The sequence below is a fragment of the Pocillopora verrucosa genome, chromosome 4, assembly GCF_036669915.1.
Source record: "Pocillopora verrucosa isolate sample1 chromosome 4, ASM3666991v2, whole genome shotgun sequence".
NCBI lineage: Eukaryota > Metazoa > Cnidaria > Anthozoa > Scleractinia > Pocilloporidae > Pocillopora > Pocillopora verrucosa.
In genome coordinates this window covers 25,078,946-25,103,296 of record NC_089315.1, presented here as the reverse complement: position 1 = coordinate 25,103,296, position 24,351 = coordinate 25,078,946, and the positions used below count along the sequence as shown (strand labels likewise).

Below are 24,351 nucleotides of genomic sequence, written 5' to 3'. Positions count from 1 at the left end.
ATTCTATGTTCTTTTAAATTAGAATATTCAGTCATTTTTCACCACACTATGAGTTTGTTTCAAAAGACTCTAGGCATAGATAAAACTGAGCACTGCGTGATATTGTCTAAATGACTTATCTACAGTTCTAATAACCCCTGCTTTCAATTTTTTCTTTGATTGCACCGCTGTTTCCTTGTTTGCAGTCTGTCTATAGTTTTTTTTTCTTGTATTGGTTGATATTAGGGCACCATCACTACTGCACCTACTTACCGCTGTGATTCAACTAAGAAACCATGGAAATAGCGCCTCGAGTTGAATTATAATGTCATCTACACAATATAAGCGACTTAGAGGTAGTTAATGCTGCATGTACATTTTTCCGAGGATGTTAGCTAAAATATCGCGCCACCAAACAGCACACTGTTCTAGACATTGGCCTACGCTGTTTTCGTCAGCAAAATTCCTCGTTTCAGTGCACAGACAATGGCAGTAGTACCTCTTCCTACCACGGTCGCAAGTTTGAAATTAGTCACTTGCCTGGTTTAGACTTGGAATTGTACCAATTCCTACCAAACATATTCTCCACCTTTTCACAAAATAAACACTTTATAGGATTCCAAACTGAGATCCTGGGTCAACAAGATAATAACTAAGAGATTTCTAGGCAGGGCAGCACGAAGTTTAACTCTCTTATGTAGCATACTGCAAACCTCGCACAAATCGTGTGCCAACCTTGTCCCATTGTGTTACCAACCACGCGCCATCGTTATGACAGTTGTTTGCCACTTTTGACTGAACCTTGCACAAATGGTATCTCTCCTTAGAAATGTCTGCCATTTTTCCCCTGCACAAAAACCTACGCGAATGCTATCAAAACGGCACAGTGACTAAGGTCTGCATTGCTAACGGTAAGGTGATAGATCTTCGAATGTTCGCTAGCAAGGGGGAAGGAAGACATTTTCTGTTTCCTCCTTTAAGTGAAAGCCACAGCCGACACACTTAATGGAGAAAAGAGCTTGAAAGCTGTTCAGCCATTTCTGAAGGACAAAATAAAAATGATCACCCTAGTTTCGTTTGTAATTTTGCATTATAACATACAGCTTAGGAATGTAATCTGCCTTTTTCCAGGAACAAAACTGCTCCAGATCAGTACGATAACAAGCAGTGAAACTGGGATAAAAGGTGTAACCCAAGAGGGGACCGTTATTTGAAGAAGGTTATTCACCAGTCACAGGTGAGCTCTTGGCCAATGAAGAAAATAAATGCAGCGCACCATGATGATATTGTGCAGCCCTAAATATTAACACATATGCTACCTCTTAACACTTAAGGAAAACATACACTCAAAAAAAACTGGGAGGAGGCAGTGCAAGATTCACGTCGCCAACCAGTGATAGAGATCGCTTGCAAAAGCTCCATTTCATCTTTCTCGTAAAAGTTTATTTTAAGTTAGAATTATTTATATTAAAGTTCACACGGCAACCAGGTGGACAATCAGACATAGTTTGAAGCTACACTGGTTTGCAGATTTAATGAATGTAACCGAAGAAGTTACAATTCATAGACCCAATGAATATGTTAGAATTATTTATTTCCATTATTCTGAAAGCGGGTAACTCGACGTTGTCACTTTCCTGATTATACGTTTGCTTAATATGTGTAACTTGACACAAAGGAAATTACCGTATTTCGAAGTGCTCGATTTTTGGCAGCAGAGATCAGTCCGAATCGCTCGATGAATTTCAACGGGGAACCTAACAGTAACAATGCTGTCGTTATCATGGCTGGGACAACTGAAGTTAGGCCACCCAAGGGTTATGAACGGGCGTGATTAGCTCCCTAACAGCTCTCAATCGCTTTATGCTGTTTGGATGTATCCAAATGAGCGTCGAATTCAAAATATCAAATACCTTTACAGAAGCAATTTTGTTGTAACTTTTTGATGTGATCAGGCTAAACTTATGAAGAGAGAAAGTTCACGAAGGTAAGGCCTCTTTGGTCTCGTGACTCTGAACATTTCAACATAAAAGAAGTTGGTTATCGAGATGGAAAAACTAAAAGAATACGTAGACTGCACAGTAACAATGGAAGAGTGCTAGGAATAAGTACAAAACGTAAGCCAGTAGGCTGTAGAATGTCCATTTAGATCGCCTTGTTGTCAAATTCTCAGTACCCTTGGAGATAACTAACCACAATACAAACTTTACTTTCTGAGGGTTTAAAACTGATTAGCAAGTAAGCTTCCGCCGTGTGTGTTCCTATATACAATAAATACGACTGGCAAAGCGTTCGACGAATTCAGGAATTGGCAACACATGAAACTTCTGAAATTAATTTCGCCAATTCATCGCTGCTTGCTTCAGCAGTGTAAACCCTTCTAGAAACAAACTCCGCGCAAATGACTCACAGGCGAAGGTTTCTTTAATCCTCGGGTCTCGATTCTACACCTCTCATTGCTAAGTCAACTTCAAACGCATTCTCAGCAAATCAAGATTTGGCAGTCGATCTCTTGTCACACAAGGAAAAGTTAGCGTAAATAACATCAAGGTTAATTCCCCTTCTACGTCCATTGTCTCATCGCTACAAATGTGAAACACCTAAAATAAACTGGAAATGGCTCCTGCCTTTCATTCCATGGTGGAAAATTTCGATTAAAAAAATTTACCGTTCACAGGCGACATTAAAGTACGATCGGGCTAAATTTGAAACTGAAAGCCGAACTGTACTTCCGCTGTTGATTACTAAGGAAAAAATTGCATATGGTTGAAACTACCGTGACCTCTACTGATAAACAAAACAATGAAACGTCCAGGACCGGCAAAGGGAAATATTTTACCCGAGGAAGATGTTCAAAACGTTCCCGAATAAAAGAGACTTATATGTACCAAGGCTTATTGAACCAAATAACAAATGAGTAACGAGAGGGTCGAAAGATAAGTCTCTGTTTCCTTCACACCTCTTAGTCATGACGACTTGTTGCGTTATTTGTTACGGGCCGTATCGTATTTGTCTCATGGACGTCTGAGCGCCGATGATAACTTCTTCAACCACGCGTTCCATCCTGATTCAACCTAAAGATGGCTATTTTCCCCACATCCAGTAATTGTGTCATTATCTATCCTATAAGAGAACCTCTAAAAAAATGTTTTTCAATTTCCCCGGCTCTGGAACAGTTACTGAGGCATCAGTTTGTCCGTTACAAGTATAAGTTTGCGTTTGGTCTAAATTACAGAAGGAATATTCGGAGCTGCATGTTTCCTCATCAAATGGTGGCTTTTCAGCTTAAAAAAGATATATCAAGCTGTGAACTTTCCATTTTATCAAAGTCGAAAAACAAACGTAGCAATAAAAACAGTCGAAGATTTAAAAGCTTTTTTTCTAAATTTCGTCCCTGAATCGAAATGGCTACGCGGTGTAGAATCATTACCAAAGTCTATTATGAACTAATTACTCAAGGGTAACGCCATAACAAGAATACAAAGTTACCAAAGCAACGATGTTCAATTAACACACTGATTTGTCCATGATTAAATTTATTGATCATTTATAAGTTCATCAGAGTCAAAGTCAAAGTCGTCAAAGCTGAAAAGTGCACCATTAATCAAACATTGAGCAAATTCAGTAGCTTTGAGGGTTATCCGTTCAACTTGGCAAAGGTCATTTCAGCTTGGGATATTGATCACAACTTTAAACTTTGACAAAGCCGAATAAACTGCATCTATTGTTGATCGGCAGTAGACAATAATACACAAGAGTGTAACGGTATATTATTAAAAACAAATGACAACTCAACGGTGTCGGGAAGCAGGATTAGGTGGGTTCTTTGGTTCTTGTTAAACGTCACCCTTATCACTTGCAAAGGTGAGTTAAAATATATTTCTTCTTTTTGTGATTACAAAGTATCTTATCATAATCTCGCCTCAGCAACGATTTACCGAAGAAGGTACCAGATGAACGTTGCTGCAAACAGAAAGCGGAAAATAATGTCGCGTCTACGAGTTGTTCATGATTTTTTTATGAAGTCCTGCTCAATTTCCTGCTGCCCTTCAGGGTTCGTCCCCAAATCGTGTCTGCAATAAGGAACAGTTGCAAAAAATAGTGCATAAAACAAATAGTGCAGCCAAGTTTCATTGACGGAAAACAATTAATGTGCTGTACTCTAAAGTTAGGATCTGTTGTTGAGAAATACTTCTGAGCTACCAAACGAGACGCAGAAAGAGGTTATCGCATGTACCATGTTTAGATTTTTAGCATTTCGAGCTATGTTCATTAACAATATCTCCCGAAATCTTTATTTTGATAGGATATGGTTTAAGATAAAGCTGGTACAACGTTGTCTAATTCAATGTATGATCAAAGCGATTCTCAAAAATACTTAAAAAATATAATCATAGAGATTAACAAATGCCCATTAAAGACAGCTAGACGTGATTAATATTTTTTTCTATTTTATCTCTGACAAATGTGTTAAATGAAAGCGTGTGCTCTGTTCGCTGTGGAAAGAGAGCCATAGAAAATTTCAAATAAATCAAAAATAGCGTGATGTACTGTAATTACAGTCTGTCAAGGTCTTTTGCGATGCTTTTTTTCATGCAAATTATCAACAAGTGACAACATGATTTCTCGTGTAAATTCTGCCCTTAGGGCTCGTGCAATCTTATTGTCTTTGAAAATTTTACTTTTGTTTTTTTCACACCAACTTGCACTCGACATCATCCTATTACCAATAAAAAAAACCAATTATCGAATTTTTCCGTAGATTGACACAAACGAACAATATACTGACGTAAGCAACGCTAGTGAGAAACAAGCGACCAATCACAAACGAACAGTCCAACTATTTGTCTACTTGAGTGCAGCTAGACTGGAAGAGAATAACGAACAACAGACGCTGCCCTTCAATTGGCACCTTTGTCAGAAGAGAGTAATGCCCATTAATCGTCACGTTTTCAGAAGGATGTCTCGATGCCCATTGGGAATCGTACAGTTGTGTTTCTCTTTATTTTTGTGGTTACACCAGTATATCCTCGGGTCGAATGATCAGAATAAACCAGGTCCTGTTGAGCACCATTGGTTTGAAGGTAGGGGCCATCACTTTGTTTACTTAAAGAATATTTTTAATCTGAGGGAAAATTTTAGATCATTTCTCAAGTTATTAATTGGAAGAACCCAACGACAAATTTTCATTTTCTTCGCTTTCCTCTCTGAAATCTCTGAAATCATGCCAGCAACTTAACTACCATACGCTATTTTCTCCATCTTTTGAAATTATTCTAGTGGACAACAGGTTACCGACGTAATTCGTTAAAAATGTTATAAATAAAGTTGAATGCACTTCACACATTTGCTTCTTTTTGTCCTGTCAGGCACAAACCCAGTTCAGTGCACAGAGGATGTGGCAGATGATGTTCTGGTTTAGAGTGAGAGGATAAAACAACGTTTGGTTCCGCATGGTCACTTTTTGTAAAAAACTCAATGACGGAACATTTTACAAACACTTAGTTAACTTTAAATCAAACCGTTAACAAATTCATGTTAATGATAATCGTATATACATATAATCGTGTGGGCCAAAGGAATGACACCGTGTGTAATCTTTATCGTGTCTTCTTTCCTCTTGTTTATGTAAACTTCTCGCCGGATATCCCCGGCTGGTTAGTTTAGTTCATTTGTATAAATTAGCTAAACCGCGCAGGGGTGACTAAATCAAGATAATGATGTCATAGTAATTCACTGGAATTAGCCTAGCTTAAAAGTGGATCTCTGTCTTCAACTGAGTATCCTTAAATTTTGATCGAACGTGAGTATTGGAGGGAAAAGTTTGCATCATAGAACTATGAAGCTCTCACGTCTTGATGAGTTCCCGAATTTATTTCGATACAGAAGTTTCTCAGTAGCTCCGCAACTCTCACGGTGACAATAATAGTGAGATTTTAACAAAGTTAACAAAATGTTAACGAACCGACGGACATTAAAGGTTATCCTTCGAAACAAAATGTAAATTCCTCAAACAGAATTTCCCAAAACAACATGACAATCATGGGCTTCTCAGAAAAAATTGAGTAATGTTCGAACTTAATATTACGAACATCAAGTCAAGAAAATCTTTACGGCCCCCATACTCTCTTTTAACCTCATCGAACCCACACACACCTATCACACTTTAATGTCATTAAAAAACTGGATAAAGCTGGCATAAGCACGCAATGACAAGCAAAGTCTACCAGCCAAGTGCCAGATTCCCAAGTTTGTAGCTCTCATAATTCGAAGAACAATAATAATATTCATCCCGTTAATTCATCCGGCAGAATATGCCTTGAATTGCTGGACTCCAAATGCGGCTTCTTCCCTTCAATAGTTCAGTAGACCATGTCTGCTATATGTAAGTCCATATCACTACACGATCTAAGCACTTGTAAATTTATTTTAAATAGTGCTCGTGCAGTTTTTTTTTCTCTTTGAAAATTTCACTTTTAATTTTTTCACACCAAATTGCACTCGAAATCATCTTATTACCTTTACAAAAACCAAGCATCGAATTTTTCCGTAGATCTGTTTCGCTCCGTCGTAAGAACTTGATTTATACGCTGAGCCGGAAAATATAGTAGGGGTTAGCCCTTCAAGTAGGTAACAGATATGCTTTTTGTATAGAGCCAGTGAAATTTACGAACTTTCTTTCAATAAATAAATTGTGTGTAAGGTACTGAGCTGGCCCTTAATTGTGTTAGCAAAAAATGGAATAATATCACAAGTTTACATTCGAAGAATTTTGCTGTTACTCAACGCTTATGTTAAGATTTGTACAAACAGTAGGGAGTTATTCGCGAATTTAAAACACTCAGTATAGATAATTTCAAAATGGCGAATACATTTCTTCATAACATCACCTGTATTGAAACACTTCGCAATTGACACGAGATAAAGGCAAACACGGCTACATATGAATCCGATAGATAGAAATACGAAACTAAATGTCCGATTTCTACGCCCACACAGATTGATCGATCCATATACATTGAAAACGGCTATCTTCCAAGTTAACTATCAAGCTGTGAAGATGAACTTTCCATTTTATCAAAGTCGAAAAACAAACGTAGCAATAAAAACAGTCGAAGATTTAAAAGCTTTTTTTTCTAAATTTCGTCCCTGAATCGAAATGCCTACGCGGTGTAGAATCATTACCAAAGTCTATTATGAACTAATTACTGACGGGTAACGCCATAACAAGAATACAAAAGTTACCAAAGCAACGATGTTCAATCAACACACTTATTTGAGCTTGGGATATTGACCGCAACTTTAAAACTTTGACAAAGCCGAATAAACTGCATCTATTGTTGATCGGCAGTAGACAACCATACACAAGAGTGTAACGATATATTATTAAAAACAAATGACAACTCAACGATGTCGGGAAGCAGGATTATGTGGGTTCTTTGGTTCTTGTTAAACGTCACCCTTATCCTTATTTCTTCTTAAGATCATGCCAGCAACTTAACTATCATCTGCAATTTTTTCCATTTTTTTGTAATTATTCTAGTGGACAACATGTTACCGGCGTAATTTGTTAAAAACGTTATAAATAAAGTTGAATTCACTTCATATATTTGCTTATTTTTGTCCTGACAGACACAAACCCAGTTCAGTGCACAGAGGATGTTGCAGATGACGTTCTGGTTAAGAGTAAGAAGATGATGAAACATGAATGTTTGGTTCCGTGTAGCCACTTTTTGTGAAAAACTCAATTATGGAACATTTTAAAGAATATTTGGTTAACATTCTATAAAACCGTTTAAAGGTAAACGTTAATCGCACATAAATATAATCGTGCGGGCCAAAGGAGGAACACGGTGTGTAACGTTACTGCGCACTCATCCTTCACTTGCTTTTGTTATTTTCACTGACGTGATAGATCGGTTACACGTGGAGGCCCATAGGTATGAAAATACATGTATTTTTAGTTCACTTACCAAAGCAAATGGGCTGAATAATTCAAACAATGATGTCATAATAATTCACTGAAAACCAATGGGTCAATTTTTCGGGAACTTTACTGAACTGGATCACATCTTTACAATCCTACGATCTTGCTGTCTACAATTTTACTATACTAGCACAGAATTCGGTGTTCAAACCTCTCAAGTAAAATTTTAAGCATAAATTGAGATAACGACGGCAATTCACATTCAGTTTATTGTTAAAATCCTATGAGCAATATGAGGAACATGTTTGTTAGTGGTTAAAACGAAAGCTTCCAAATACATACGAAATTCTCGTTTAGAACTGGATTACCTGCAGCTCACCTGCAGCCGGAACTTCCAGATATTTTTGGTTTGGTAAACGAAGCGAAATCAATTATATTGTCACTACGACACTGTCCATATTGCCGTGTTTCCATAAGCACTGGTTTAGTAAGTTATGGAGTTCTTTCTATCTGTGAATTCTTATATTGTAAGTTATGGAGTTCTTTCTATCTGTGAATTCTTATATTGTTCTCAGAAAATCAAATTTTGCCCTAAATTCACTTACGCCAACTACGGTTACTAGCGAAAAAATCACCAAAAGAAACAAACACATCACAGTCACTGGTGATTCGGGGATTCCCCCTCATTAACAAATGTCAAACAACAAGTTTCCGATTTCATTCCCGCATGCAAAACTCTCAAAGATATTTGCATATGTCACGGTGCCTTGAACCCCTTTCTTGTTTCGCAGACGGAGATGGAATCCTCTGATTATCCAGCCCGCAACACATGTAGGTGAAGTGTATGTATGTGTTATGAGGGGGAAAGCTATTGCATTTCGACAATTAAGGATGTCGACTACACCAGCGTAAATCCCAGATTTAGAGCAACCCCAGAGTTCTAATTAGGCACTGGATTTGTTTCGGAGAACATAGGATGCATTGCAATCAAGTTTTCCAGCGTAAAGTCGCTTCGTTCGGTTGAATATCGCGTACTGATATCCCGGGAACTCCTTTATGGTTAAAAGCGATTGGGAACAACTAAAGTAGGTTTTACTATTAGTTATTGTCGTCTACGTCCTCCATACTTGATTCCCGGAAATAGGGTTGTGCCCTGACTCATTGGAATCTCGATCGGGTTTTGTTATTTTAATTACTTCTTTTAGGTATCTCACACATATTCACACATAACACTGCTCTAACCGACTCGGCTTTAGTGGTGAGCAACGTTTTCTATGTGCCTTAAACTAAAAGTGTTTCCTTGTAAGCCGTAGCTCTGTAGCAACGTATTAAGGCGGACGTAACACGGGTGATGTCTTAACTGTTTACAAAAGCTCAGGTGACAAACTTGGGTCAGTTACTGAACGGAAAACGAGAACACGATCGAAAACAGAACAAACTCTGCTATAGCTCCTACTTCATCATTAAGAATGACCCTCAGAACCCATAAAAACTGTGGAAGATTTTTTTGCAAACTCGAGCTTTTCATATTTTTCAAAAAACTGCCGCACGTCACACCAGCCCTTCGAGAACTTTACTGGCTTAAGGGTTGAGGCATGGATAATGTTCAAAGTTCTTATTACCTTCGAGACTCTTCATAGACTTTCTCCGACCCATTTATTGACACGAACGCTACGTTCATCCTCCAAATCACCTCTTATAATTCTTACCGTAAACTCTGTGACACACGGTCAACGTGCGTTTTCCTTAGTCTATGCACCTTCATTATGGAATACTCCCGTCCATTCTCTTAAAAGTGCTAGCTCAGTTTCGCCTTTCGAAGTAGCCCAAAAAACATTTTTAATTCTGAAGTTTTTTCTTAAAACTATGAGAAATGTTTCATAGGTTTCTAATTATTGCATGCTTTAGCTATTTTGTGTTAAAATTGATTTTATTGGTAAATGCAAGCGCATTGAGACTTGAGATTCGTTCATAAAAACATTGCTATAATTATTATTATTGTATTGGTTAAGCATTTTCACTTTCACTTTCGTTTGTTTCCTACGAGGTTAATAACTTTACCTCGGAAACCAAATGGTCTTTCACATAAAGCTGGTCTTTTGGATAGATATTGAAGTGTCATACTGATGTACTAAAGCTAAGTTTGAGAATCAGGTGATTCTAATTTACCTAGTTTCCTTGACTGTGCAAGTCAGATTTAAAATTTGCATATATGGAAAGTCGTGTTCGTGTGAATTTTTTTCCGAGTGAAAGATGTTTATATTCAAGTAACTCAAGGGCTCTTTCAGCGTTTGTGAGAAATAGACATTTGTTCACGCTTAACTGCGCATAAACCAAGTAACCACTCTACTGTGACCGAAAAAAATTATATCATGTTTTGTTGTTATGACAAGTATACTATGTTGCTTACTTATCGAGGTCGTCAATAAATATCGGAGTCAGCTCACTAATCTATCGAGTTTCAATGACACCTTCAACTTAATTTTCATCCGAGAAAAACTCTGGCGAAATGATGACTGACCAATTATGACACCACAGCTTTAGATTTTGCCGGATCATGGTAAAGCACCTCTCTAGTGCATGATGTGAGCAAAAAAATATCAGGGTCTGCTTGCTAACATATAGAGTTTCAACGAATCCTTCAAACTTGGGTCTCATACAAAATAACTAATTGATCATAAAACATTGCGACACTGGGAAACAACCCATTGAGTAGGCGAGAAAGATAATCGCCCCAGTTTCTATCTGAGCTTTTCTCTTCCTCAGTACATTAGCTTGAGTCGCGTTCCTAACTAGCAAAGGCTGGTCATTCTTGTGACCACACAACTCACTCACTTGCCCGATCCCAGAGCACCAAGTTCCGAGTTGGGCCCATTCTAATTTCAGTTACTATCAGCATTTTTAGGAGCTAATTTACAAACAACTACTATGAATAGGATGAATACAACTACTATGAATACATGTCACTTATTAGCTGATTTCAAATTCTCTTATCCATTTCTTGTAAGGGAGCCATCAAACCCAACCTAGAAGAATACAGCACTGATATCTCCTGAATGCCGGGATATACGTTGTCAATGAACAGCACAGTTGATTCACGCTATTTGTGTTTCCTGTGCAAAAACATCCTCAAAGATCCTGTCCAGACGGTTTGTGGACATGTTTACTGCAGTTCTTGCATTCCTCACCTCAAGAGGTAACCCAATCACTGATCATAATTTCAATAAATTTCGAAAAACAAGCCTAAACAAAGCTTTGTTACAGGAACTTTGCGATGTAAAATAATCTCAAGGGTTCATGCACCTTTTGCAGAGGTACGTAGTAAATGTATGAAGGTTTTGGTTGGCCGAGTTAGCGAGGGATTTAGTGCACTGTGAAATCAACTGTAGGATATTTTGCTCATGCAAAAAACCTATAGAATTGCCTCTATTAGTATCATCATTAGTGCATCCAAATTTCACCGTTACGAATTTTCCAATTAACAGGGATGGTGGAACCTGTATCTGTCTTGTTGACAAGACACCCTTTGCGGCAGACCAGGTAATTTTGTAAGGACACGAATATGGAAGCGATCCTCGCAGTTATGAACAATACTTTAGTAGCAGTGAAACTAAGGCTTGAAACTGAAAAATTCAGACCCGTACGGGATTTGAACTCATGACCTCTGCGATACCGGTGCAGCGCTCTACCAACTGAACTAACAAGCCAGCTGGGAGCTGGTCATTATGTTGTCATATACGCTTCCATATTCGTCTCTTCAACCGTAGTTCACATGTATGATTTCACATATTTACAGTCATTTATTGCAAAGACACATTCTTAACATGAATACATATTGTTGGTGCTAAAGGATACCATAATAATCAAGTCGAAGACCTGCTTTGATAACATTTTTTAACGGAAAACGTTTCTTAATTTGTATGCAGATATTCCCCGACAACTTTATGAAGCGCGAAGTTCTTTCCCTCGTAGTCACGTGCCCTAATTCACCAGATGGCTGCAAGTGGAAAGGAGAAGTGAGACATATTGAGGTAAGTCAGAGTCAGAAAAGCCAAAGAACCAGTCACGCTACAATTCGCAAGTAGGATTTACCATCCGATAAAGTAAGGATAAAGTCTGAATTTCATCGGTTGAGAAGGGGAACCAATTCTTTGGAAAAAAAATGAGGCAATGGCGATCGAAATTGCTATCTTTTTTACCTGTAAATCATAAGCCTTCATATTCCCTACTAATCTCCTCTCGAACCCTAGTCTATTGTTTTTCGATGCGTTCTGCCGAAAAAAAAATTAACTTTTCCCAGCCACGCACACCGGTTGGCAAAGAGACTAAAACTACCGAGTTGTTCATAGTGTATTCCTACCACTACTGCAAAACTATATCACGCGAGGAAAAAGTCAAACAGTACACAAAGAGCGGCACTATAATTTTCTTTTCCTTCTTGTGTAGAAACACCGATCTACCTGCCCTGAGGAATGGGTAAACTGCTCTAACTGTAACTGTCAAAAACGTGTGAAAAGATCCGATCTTCAGCGACATCAGGAACATGAGTGTCCGTATCGCACCCAACAATGTCCGTTGTGCGGTGATTCCATGACTGCTGCTGTTCTTGAGGTCAGTTTGATCACCCTCTAAAGTTACTTTTACCGCAATAACTCTTCTCATTCAGGCTTTTTTTTAAATCATACGGCCAGTTTAGTTTAGTTTGTTACAGGGACAACAACATAAAGCCGTGCTTTTCATATATGCGTATGATTAAAATTAACTCTAAACCATTTGTAATAAGTGACAAGAAATGGCCAACTCCTTTTAACATGTCGAGTGCGCCTCTTTCTTTATTACCAGTTTTCCGCGAACACTTGCATTCATACGTACCTTTATTGAATCATCCTCAAAGCAAATGGATTCTCATCAAAAACTAAACAGATGTTAACAAAAATTGTTCCGATCCTCGTTCTTGTTTGTTATTCACTTCTGTTCTTGTCTCGATTCCAAATTTTTAGACTCATCAAATACAGGATTGCAAAATGTATCCCATTCAATGTCCCGGATGTGGCAAAGAAGGAATTCCGCGAAGAGAGGTAGCCATGTTTAAAACGTCATCCAACTGCGTACACATTTCTTCTGGTGGACAGCCAAAACAGTTGAACTAAATCCGAGTATTACTTTAAGAGATTTATCTCAAAGCTAAGGGAGAAGTTTTACCGTATTCGTGTGAAGCGCTACATTTGTATCAGTATGTGTCATTTTTGCTGTTGATCTATTTCATTTTTGTAGTGCACCAAAATCTGCAGAATTAGATCGTACAACTTAAGTGTCCACCTTTTCTTTGAAAAAAAACAATAAACCAAATATTACACTGCTCTTCTAAGACACGGAAATTTAAAGAAACCCTTCTGAGTTGTCGTCCTGGGCTTATAACTAAGATTTTTACCGTCCCTTTAATCCTCATAGATGGATAGCCATGTTAATCCCATTCATGGTGACTGTGAGGCAGTCGAGAGGACCTGTGCATTTCAACAGATTGGTTGCAGCAACAACAAGGTTCGTATCATCTGAAGATTTTACCTAGTTGCCTTTTAAGAACTATTGAAATAAAATTTATCCTTCGTATGGGCAACCTGCCGAAGTGATAATAAAGTTTCCCAACATTTCACTATTCGAAACACTAGTGTATCAACTGAAGTCCCCTTCAAAGCCGTTTTATTGAGATGTCTAACGTCTTCAAAAACGGCTGCAAAATATATTCAACCGGGGACACTAAATCTACGAAAGTTGCAATAAAAGCATCAAAAAAGGCAAAGACGATTTGTCAAATAGAAATTTCGTTTCGACACAAACCAACTACCAATAATCAGGGATGATTTTCTTAAACCCCTGTACGAACAGAAAATGAAGCAATCCGAGGTCAAGAAACATAATGAGCTGAGTGCAATTTTGCACTTAAATCTACTCTTGACGAGTGTTCTTCGGCTAGAAGAGCAAGTGAAAAGTCAGCTCTCTATGGGTGGTGCATGGGGTGGTGGCACCTCCGATCAGTGGATGAGACGATCGGAGATGACCATCGCTAACGCCATATCAAGCATCGACACAGTGGTACGCGAGCAAACCGACTTACGACAGAAGCTAAAAGATAATTCTATGAGACTTGTGTCGATGGAAAAAAGAGTTTCAACTCATAGAGACCAGTTCCCACAATCGGCAACTTTCTCTTCGTTACAACCTCTCCCCATTTCGGACGAGATTTCACGACGTCTCACAAATGCCGAAAATGGCACCAATAATATCGAGTTCTTGGTAAACGAAACAAGGCGTGAGTTGAACGAAGTCAGACAAGAAGTATCGTCTGTTAAACGCCAATTGGATGGCGCGGTGGACAGTATTAGACGACTCGAACGAAGAATGGAGTCTGTAGAACATAATTTGGCGCTCAGAAATGTTGTTTTGTCTGATATCGAAGAACATGTTCAACAGCAGCAAGTTTCTACATATAATGGGATCTTACTCTGGAAAATATCGGATTTTGCACGTAAGAAAAATGATGCCATAACTGGGCGAGAGGTTTCAATATATAGCCCGTGCTTTCATACCAGTCAGCATGGTTACAAAATGTGCGCGCGACTTTACTTAAACGGTGATGGAATGGGTAAAGGAACCCATCTGTCGCTGTTCTTCATTGTCATGCGTGGAGACTACGATGCATTACTCCGCTGGCCATTTAGACAGAAGGTGACCTTCATGCTGTTGGATCAAGATAACGTAGAGCACGTGGTTGATGCTTTCAGACCCGATCCAAACAGTTCATCTTTCCAAAGGCCACGAAGGGAATCAAACATTGCGAGTGGGTGCCCGATGTTTTGTTCTCTATCGGAGTTAAATAACCACGCCTATGTGAGAGACGATGTTATGTTCCTGAAGGTTATTGTAGACACAACAGATCTCTGAAAATGTCGGAGCTTTGAGTGAAGGCAAGGAAAAAAGGGTAGAGGTAGCTAAGAAATATCCATAAAATTCAATCGTTTCATGAAGAAAAGGTGAGTAGTTTCTGTGAAACTATGCAGCGAGAGAAAACAGAGTAAGAAGAAAACATATTCCATAACATTCGACAAATTTTCCTTGACAATCACTGATGTGTAGAATGCCCTATTAGTTCTTACAATTCAGTAATTGTAGAAACGACTTGAAATCGATAGAGTAGTCCTCTGCAGGAAAAGCGCATGCGAAAGTTATCTAAAGAAACGTAGTACAAATGCAAGATGGATAACTTTGCAAACTGCCATACAAGCATTCGTTTGAAAGTGCTTTCACGTAGAACCCCTTTTGACATTCGATAGCGTCTTCTATGGTCCTCGTCACACTGAAACAGGATTCTGTTGTAGTGCATGAACACTCCACGAGAAGGTTTGTGTGAAGCTAACTAATTAAGTCGTACTTGATGCGGCATCAACAGTGCGGATTCGATTTTGTACATTCCCTTTAGAACTTTTATCCAGCATTTTACCGATCACACATTTCTTGAAAGTCTTCAGCAATTTACGGAAGTATTTTCCGAGCTCTACTGCAGAGAGAAAAAGTAGCGGAAGCCGGGAGAGCTACAGCCTATGGGTTCAAAGTGAGCCTGCGTTATAAAGATGACAATTGTTTTGAAGCACTGAGTAATTTATGTGCAGAGGATATTCAATATTACACACCACTTTTGCACGACCAATGGGGTGGCTGACCTTAGCTAAACTCGCCGGTGATTCCAGTTAGAGCCTGATTTAATTACACTGAGAAACTTCTTTAATCGATATTCTATACACCATATCAACTGTCTGTCGAATTATACTAGAATAGTTAGAATGTACGTTATTTTGCGTGTAAGGATGTCGACGTGTCATTGCAACGTTTTTACCCTAAGAGACAGTCTCATAGTTTCAGTAGTTCATACTACCATGAAATTGCTTATTTGTTGCCCTTGTTTTTGTTGTTGTTTTTTTTTTCCCATAACTTAAAACCCATATATAAACCCCTCGAAGCCAGTTGTTTCGGTGGGAAAGCCTTTTTGGATATTTCAACCAATAACATGATGAGCGCGATGACCGATACTTCTCACCAGTAACGGCAACTTTCTGCCATTTTTCATGAGAATTTTTTTTATTAATATCTGATAAATTTTCAACAAAAAGCCAACATTTTTCAGAACAATTAAATTCACACGTTTTATTACTTAGCGTTTAAAACGAGTGAATTATGAATTGTTTTTATCTTTACTATCATCATCATTATAATTATTATTAATATTATTATCACTATTATTATGTTTATAATTAAGAATTTATTGGTTCGAAATTCCTATCATTCACAGCAATAGACAGCGATTGATCTAATTGCTTTCGAAAAAGCAAAGTTCCTTAAATCTTATCAACAGGGCAGATTCATGTCTAATTGAATAATAGCTTATCATAGGTGCCACACTTTTTACTCGATATCTATAGAAAACTAGAGAGTAAGTAGCGTAGCCAATAGGATTGCAGCATCTTTCATAGAACGGTGGTAGATTTATGTCATTTATTATCATTAGAACTTTTATAATAATTTTCATTATTCTCGTCACTGCATTGCAAATAGGCAGTGATTAAGTATAATCAACTAAAGTGATAAAAGACAACAAAAAAGATTAAGGTCTGGTAAGAATACATTCCTCTAAGAAAGTAATAAAACCAGGCGAATTCGTTTTATAAACATGATGAGTAACAAAATAGAAAAGAAATTGAATTTAAAAAGACGATGAGTGTTCGAGTAATGTTTCCTTTCTAAAAAAGGATTGAAAACCATACATGTAAACAAGTAAATGGAGTTTGAAATCGTTCATCACTAGAATTATTTTCCGCTGAATTTGGCCATGGTTTGTTTACTGTTACAGTCCATTTCGATAAACTTAGGGTCCTAGATATTTGTGGTTAGAAAATTATTATTTAAAATTTACAATATATACATATATATAGAGGGTGCTAGTTTGAGCACTCTGGCATGGCTTAGATGATACAAAAGTGTGGGATTTATTTGGGGTGGCTATATAGCTTTACCTCCATCCACGCATCAGCACTGCACTAATGAGGCCCTGATGACCGAAACAGTACTGTCTGGAGTTAGATCGATGTAAATATGTTTGTTCATTTAAAACTTTGTAGATTCATGCCATAAATTCAAGTACATAGTTTTAACTTGGGAATATAGAATTTCAAAAGAACTCCAAAAGATGACAATAAGTACTAATGTTTTAAGCAAAAACTGAAAAAAAGCAAAATACATTGTCGAATTTTCTTGTATATACATGTAAACATCACTATATTACATCATTAAATCGTTGTAGCTTGTTTGAGATGTGATAATAACTGCAATATTCGCCATCTCATTAATGTTCCAATTTTGATGACCAAGTGCTATGCACCACAATCGTCCCGGTTAAGTTTTGTCGTAGTAAACAAAACACGTGAACATGAAAGTTACTACACTTTTCGCAGAGTGGAAATACCAATTGAGGCAACTGCGAAACAGGGGAGTATGACGCTATGAGACTGCATCCCCCATAAAGGCCTGAGCCTTCAGTAATACCTCTTTAAGCTATTGTTAGATCACGCAAGTTTTCTCCAAGATTTCAGCAGGATCTAGAAATAGCCATCAGGAGTCGCAATTTGCTCACATGGATATCACGTGCGACGTCTGTTCGTGCTCTGACACGCGAGACGAAATATTTTGAGTCTAAGATGATCTCTTACGTTGAATTTAGTCTCTTAACTTGATCTTCTCCTTTGGGTGTTGAAAGGACCCGAATTTTTCGACCAGGCCCTGAATTCTTGGCTTCTCCTCATGGTAATGACTATAGAGTAGCGACTACAAAGCCCTGATTTTTCTCATTTTTTGAGCTCCTTTGTCCAATTGCGTGAATTGGTAATTCCACCGCTAAGAAACAAGACACTGTATTATAACATGCTGCATCCTTACACAACAACAATTTTAATAATTACTTAAAATAATTAAAATATTATAAATATTCAAATGAATGTTAAGTTTGTGATTTTTTTTTCCAACTGTTGCTTAAGAATTACTTAGAGTTTTTATTGAGCGCTAAAAATTAGTTCAACTAAGAGGAAAATTAAATAAAAATAAATTTCCTTACTGTATTTTATCTCATAGTTTTGTCAGCTGTTATACTTTCAACGAAAGGAATGTCTATAAACATATGTACCCTACAATTCTACGTCCCTTTAGAGTCATTTTTCACCAAGCTGTCAGTTCTTTTCAAAAGACACTAGAAAAACTGAGCACTGTGTGATATCGTCTATATCTATCTATCTATATCTATATCGTCTGTATCGTCTGTATCGTCTAAACTACCTATCTACAGTTCTAATAACCCCTGTTTTGAGTTTTTTCTTTGATTACACCACTGTTTCCTTGTTTGCAGCCTGTCTGTAATTTTTTTTCTTGCATTATAAGGGCACTATCACTACCGTACCTATTTACTGCTGTGATTCAACTAAGAAACCATGGAAATAGCGCCTCGAGTTGAAGTATGGTGTTATCTCCACAATATAAGCGTTTTCCAAAGACTTAATTAAAGGCAGTTGATGCTGCATGTACATTTTTCCGAGGATGGCAGCTAAAATATCGCACTACCACAAAGGCACCTTACAGTACAATGTTCAAGACTTTGGCCGACGCTGTTTTTGCCAACAAAATTCTTCGTTTCAGTGCACAAACAATAGCAGTAATACATCTTTCGACCACAGTCAAGTTCTTGCATGTTTGAAATTAGTCATTCACCTGCTTTAGATTTGGAATTGTACAAATTCCTACCAAACATACTGCATTTAACTTCGACTCTTCTCCACCTTTTCACAAAATAAACACTTTCTAGGATTCCAAACTGAGATCCTGGGTCAACAAGACAATAACTAAGAGGTTTCTGGGGAGGGCAGGTCGAAGTTTAACTCTCTTATTGCATACTGCAAACCTCGCACAAATCGTGCGCAAATTTTGTCCCACTTGTACCAACCACGCGCTATCGTTCTGACATTTGTTTGCCAGTTTTGACTGAACCTTACGCAAACGGTATCCCTCCTCAGAAATGTCTGCCATTTTTCCCAGCACAAAAACTTGCACAAATGCTAGCAAAGCGGCACAGTGACTAAGGTCTGCATTGGTAATGGTAAGGTGATAGATCTTCGAATGTTCGCCAGCAAGGGGGAAGGAAGAAATTTTCTGTCTCCTCCTTTAGGTGAAAGCCACAGCCGACACACTTAATGGAGAAAAGAGCTTGAAAGCTGTTCAGCCATTTCTGAAGGACAAAATCAAAAACGATCATGCAAGTTTCGTTTTTGTACCGATAGATCAATCTTAGGAGTGTGCGCTTCAGGAAGTTTCCTTGTTTCACTTCCAGCTCTACATTTGCGAATGGCTCCTGATCATATATTTGTCGCCTTTTACTGGCACTTGATATCAATTTGGTTTTGGTTTCACCACAATACTCTTCAAAGAACAATCACACTTACATTTTCGTCAACTCAGGCGTAAAAAATTGCATCCATTGAGTTCAAGCTGCGATGTTTTCACCATAGATATCTGAAAATAATCTCCTTAAATTTTAAAACTACCCTACCCTTAGAACTAATGCCAGACAAAAAATTAGACTTAACTTACCAGTAAGCCTCTCACTTGAGATGTAGGATCACTTGGGGAGTAATGGTGTAATACAACTGATGTTGCATAATCTGTTATCTGTTGGATAACAATTGCATGTGAGCCATCAGATATCGCCCAATGGCAGTATCACACAAGGCATCCGCTAATTATATATGTACATGAACTCTTCCCAGATCATGGGTGCTCATTTTTTATTCCGTAATATCACTCTTAGTTCGCTTCTCTCTTCCGTCATTTACCCACCCTTTCCCACCCGTGGATTTCAGCAAGAGAGAAAATGGTCTCGGTCTAACGTACACCTTCCCCTTGATGCAGCTTTGCTTGTTCTGGCAAACAACAAGATGATTTTGTATATTTCTGTATGATTGTCATTTCTTAGTGCTTATAGGAGAGTGGTTACTGATTATAGGAGAGAAGGTCAAGATTATTCACTTTTGTGCAAAAATTTTGTCATAAAAAGTAATGTCACTTAATGAGCTTTAAAACAAATATATTCTATGCATGATACATAGAGATAATCACCTTTCTGAAGACAGCATGAGCTGACTGAGACCATGATTCCTACGAGGAAAATGCATTCATTGAAAAAAAAAAACCATAAATTGATCCAAAGAAATATTTCAAGTATTACCATTTTGTGGTTTCTAATTCCTGGATGTTAAAATTCACCATCGTGGATTTGGTGAGTTTCACACTAGCTAATTTGCTAATGATCGACTCTAAGCTGTATTTTAGTAAAAGTGAGGCTTGGATTACATGTTGCACAATGAAATTGTACTATAAAATTGGATAAAGATGAATTTAAATGTAAGTGTTCAGACGTAAACACTGTGTATTACACCGGTACATATAGGTCTTAGTCTTTAGCTCACATGGCTTCCTCTATACATGTACACGACTCCTAATACCCTATGCCAGTCTCTTGGTCAGTGGAAGCAAATGAAAAAGTAGGCACATGAAAAAATGACATGGTTCAGGCAAGGAAGGAAAAAGAAGAAAGTGAGCCTGTAATACTTGTTTGCCACCAACCACTAACAGGGAGGCTACCACAAGCTAACTTCAACTGGAAAAATACGTGTGTGTGGAAAATTCTAATAACACTTACTTGTGCTTCGGATATTTTCTATTATTCAATGTGACGTTGGCTGTGTTCAAATTTGATTCATGGGATATTTGAGAGGGCTTGCCTTCCAGTCTTCTGGAAAGGGGGGGGGGTTAATTGTCTACCATGTTAAACAATGGACCAACCTTTTTTCAAGTAAGTAAATTCCACCGAACTGTGAGTAAAAGAAATACTTTTAAAGGTTGATCAGCTATTTACCTCCTTATCCAGGAGCTTGCTCTCCTGTATTCCTCTTATTACGACTTGGTCAATTTCTGACATATTGCGAAGAATCATTGTCGCTTTCAATGTCTTTGGTACAACAACCTAGTAAACATTATTAAAGATCTCCTTGAGTTTCACTCAGTACCACATTTATGTAAGGGCAGTCAGAAAAAGTTCTACTTATTCCTGTGCTTAAGTTGTACTTCAATCAAGTAACACAAACATTACAAATGCAATTTGAGTGAAAAAATATAAATAACAAGACTTGCACTGCTAATAACCAATCACATTCAAGAATACTTATATGTAGGTTTTAATTTGTACTCTTATCAAATTGACTTCAACACTTCATAGAGACTGTTTTAGCATAGGCTGGACACAAAACTCTTCATACCTCAACAACAGGAGCTCCATGCGCCATTGATGTTGACAGCTCTAAGCAAGGATACAAAGACTTGCTTTCACTCAAAGCTTTTTGAATTTCCCTGCAACATTGTGAGTAATCAACAAGTCATAATCAATATCGTACATGTTGCAAAGTTGTTCACCTGCCCACAAATATTACTTTGTCCATTATAACATGGCAATCCATCACACTACATGAAATGGCAGACCGACAATATCTTGTCAATCCAACAGGCCAAATCCAACATAGCAAAAGCTACATTTTTGTAAAAAACTACCCCTGGAAATTACTTTAAACATTGCACAAGTTGCATTTCAAGATTAAATAGATTTATAGAGTTTAGTTTGCAAAAACATTTACCCTCGTAGGAACTCCCTTGAGTTTGCCTTTGCCTTCTTTGGAGATGGTGAAGAACGATCTGAACCATGCAAGGGATGATGTCTTTTCAAACATGATAATGCCTGTTGAGCCTCTGAGGTCAGCTAACATAAAAATTAAAATAAAACAACAAAAGACGTTATTTCTAATAGTGCAGTAAGAGATTGTATAATCATATGCACCTGCACAACGTAAATTTACACACCCAATTTTAGTGCAGAAACATTTATTGATTGAAAGGTTGATGTGACATTGAATGAGCTCTATTTGATCTTGACTTGGCTCAATCAATAACTTAAAGACCATTTGATACTGAGACAATATAAACTGAACTACTTAATTTAATGTATCTCTTCATTTGAGGGATAATTTTCATTTCTCTGGTCTTGTACTGCAATAATATGACGTTAAAGCCTGTATGCATCAGTCACTAAAACTGAATTATCATTAATACCTTCTCATGCCAGTCATATGTGTCTAGAACCTTGTCATACAGTGCAGTCTTGTCTTCAATAGGATCCAAGCTTAATAATCCTGTATTTCCCAAAGAAAGAGAGCCACTTGATGATGTTGGTAGACCCTCGCATGTTTTATCCAACTCACTGGCAAAATTGAAATATAGCAAATCAAAACACTCAAGCATTCTTTGTTACTTTAGTTAACAAAATTAACTTTGTAACTTTGTAACTTAAACTTAAGATGGAGGAAATCTGTCAAATACATGTAATACATACATTCTTGAGATTCACACTGAAAGCTAAATTTCTACTTATAACAAGCAGCTTCCTTATTCTTTTTAGGTTGATTTTTATTGGTGACCGAGCTTGAGTCGGAGTCTAAATCATAAGATGCAACCAAGTGAAAATCAAATCAACAGAATCAAAAGAAAAATACTTACTACTCTGTTGCTTACGATTCAGCAAAAACTACAGTAAATTGTCTGAGTGGTACATGGAAGACTGTGCTGGAAGGGCCTGAGAACTGTTATTATGATTGGGTGATTCTTCCTAGTCTGCTTCTATCTCCAACAATCAAGTTTTAACTGATCATAAACATCAGAGTCATAAGTAGTCTAATCCAAAGAACATGAAACCAATCTGATTCTCAATACTCCAAATCTGCCTAGCTTATAACTCTGCTTATGACTTCGACTTTCAATTTTCACTCAGCTGGAAGCACTCTTACAACTCTGATGACTCTGACTACAACTCTGACTCTCACTCTGTGGCCAGTAGACACCAGCCTTACATTCCCTTGTTACAGGCCCTAGTTTACTGTTTTTGCATTTCTTGATTTGAGGGAAAAAGTTATATAAGGAAGTATATTTCATAATCTTAGGAGGTACTTGAAATAAGAGAAAAATTGCCAAAATTACTTGTTTTAAAAATCATTGTCGTTTTGGGATGTTTTAATTACTATATGCCCTTCTTTTAAGCAAAGAAGTTAACTTATATTCTAAATTTTAAAATCAGGATAAGATTCATTGAAAATCAATGATTGGAAATCTAATGAATCAATCAGTTTCCATAGATGTATATCAGTTAATTATTATCAATTGGTATCATACAATCGATAATGACATGAAAGTGATTTGTGTTTGTCATTTATCAGATGAGGGATTGGAAAGAACATTTCTCTCCACAAAATATCTTAACTGCTTTCACCTTCTGCATCAGGAGAGTGATCACTAGGTGGCATGATGTGTGCTGTTGTGTGAGAATGCCATTTCCTATTATAAATCTGAGTAGACTTCAAGTACACGTGATTGAAGTTCACTTGAAATTTGGTTTTCATAGTATTTCTTTTCTGTTGGGGATGAAAATCGACTATATCGATAATCGATGAGAATCGAAAATCACAGAAACTTTCAAGTTCGGTTGTTTATCGATTATCAATATCAATCGATTCATTGTTATCGATTTTCACCAATCATCGATCTCATCGATTGTTCGGGTCCTGTCACGTAGTAGCTCCCAAATTTCAATGGAAGTTTTAATTTTCTTTCGCTTAGTTTGCGTAGAAAGCGGGTACTTCTTTATGTTTTTTTACGTTTTATTTACAAATTTTGCACAGGAAATTTGCGCCCAGCTGGCTAGAATGGATCTCTTCGTGCATGTCTGACGTTTGACATTGATGCTAAGTTTTACACACTACGGAAATGCTAAGTTTTACACACTACGGAAATGCAAAAGCTGTCCAGTACTTATATCTGTTTTCTTTTCAACTTTGTGTTCGAAAAACATTTTTAAGCGACCTTGTAGAGTATGAAATAATTATTTCAGCAGCAGTTGCAAATTATGGAGATAAATCGGTCTTAACTAGAGCGTACCTTAAAACCTTGTGAACTTCGGTGAGATTCTTCTTTAAAAGTCGGGTGATATTTTCACCTTTACTAGACTCTGAGGATTCTGCTTTTTCTCTTTTCACTCCAGGAGAAGCTGCAAGATCTTGAAATACTTTTCTCACGGTTGTTCTTAAGTTGTTTGCAGTTAAAATGCATTCATCAATACTCTTCACTTTGTCCGCCATTTTGCACTAAATACGACAAGAGTTTCTGTCTTCGAGGGAAATCCGCTGAGCTTAGATTAAGGGAGTGATCTGGGAACGAGGAAAATAAAGTATACCATTTTGCTAATCAATTTAGGTACA

The 24,351-nt window shown here is 37.5% G+C and overlaps 2 protein-coding genes across 4 annotated transcripts; one reads left to right on the top strand and one right to left on the bottom strand.

Annotated features, from left to right (window-relative positions):
* Positions 1-901: 901 nt before the first annotated feature.
* On the bottom strand, positions 902-24,253 carry LOC131774697 (mediator of RNA polymerase II transcription subunit 27). 3 transcript variants are annotated; one of them, XM_066165197.1, is made up of 9 exons: positions 24,032-24,253; positions 22,157-22,304; positions 21,685-21,806; positions 21,313-21,403; positions 20,913-21,020; positions 20,114-20,152; positions 19,589-19,666; positions 19,048-19,226; positions 15,718-18,979 (listed from the first exon to the last, which is right to left on the bottom strand). In XM_066165197.1, exons 1-8 carry the CDS (start codon positions 24,229-24,231, stop codon positions 19,077-19,079), a joined length of 936 nt encoding a protein of 311 aa, XP_066021294.1. In that variant the 5' UTR covers positions 24,232-24,253; the 3' UTR covers positions 15,718-18,979; positions 19,048-19,076. The 3 variants fall into 3 exon arrangements, with proteins under 3 accessions (XP_066021295.1, XP_066021294.1, XP_058946736.2); XM_066165198.1 differs by lacking the exons at positions 15,718-18,979; positions 19,048-19,226 and adding an exon at positions 902-1,019; XM_059090753.2 differs by having other exon boundaries at positions 16,167-19,226.
* Positions 8,698-15,650, top strand: LOC131774703 (TNF receptor-associated factor 2-like). The gene is made up of 8 exons (XM_066165192.1): positions 8,698-8,737; positions 10,915-11,102; positions 11,392-11,446; positions 11,833-11,937; positions 12,353-12,517; positions 12,907-12,984; positions 13,358-13,447; positions 13,793-15,650. Exons 2-8 carry the CDS (start codon positions 10,963-10,965, stop codon positions 14,846-14,848), a joined length of 1,689 nt encoding a protein of 562 aa, XP_066021289.1. The 5' UTR covers positions 8,698-8,737; positions 10,915-10,962; the 3' UTR covers positions 14,849-15,650.
* Positions 24,254-24,351: the final 98 nt, after the last annotated feature.

Excerpts from the sequence above, each read along its gene's own strand:
- LOC131774697 (XM_066165197.1), bottom strand. The coding sequence starts at position 24,231 with ATGGCGGACAAAGTGAAGAGTATTGATGAATGCATTTTAACTGCAAAC. Across the intron at positions 20,153-20,912 it reads GCAAGCTCCTGGATAAGGAG|GAATCATGGTCTCAGTCAGC; the intron begins GTAAATAGCTGA and ends TTTTCCTCGTAG. Across the intron at positions 19,667-20,113 it reads CTCATGCTGTCTTCAGAAAG|ATAACAGATTATGCAACATC; the intron begins GTGATTATCTCT and ends GTTATCCAACAG.
- LOC131774703 (XM_066165192.1), top strand. The coding sequence starts at position 10,963 with ATGCCGGGATATACGTTGTCAATGAACAGCACAGTTGATTCACGCTAT. Across the intron at positions 11,938-12,352 it reads GAGAAGTGAGACATATTGAG|AAACACCGATCTACCTGCCC; the intron begins GTAAGTCAGAGT and ends CTTCTTGTGTAG. Across the intron at positions 13,448-13,792 it reads TTGGTTGCAGCAACAACAAG|AAAATGAAGCAATCCGAGGT; the intron begins GTTCGTATCATC and ends CTGTACGAACAG.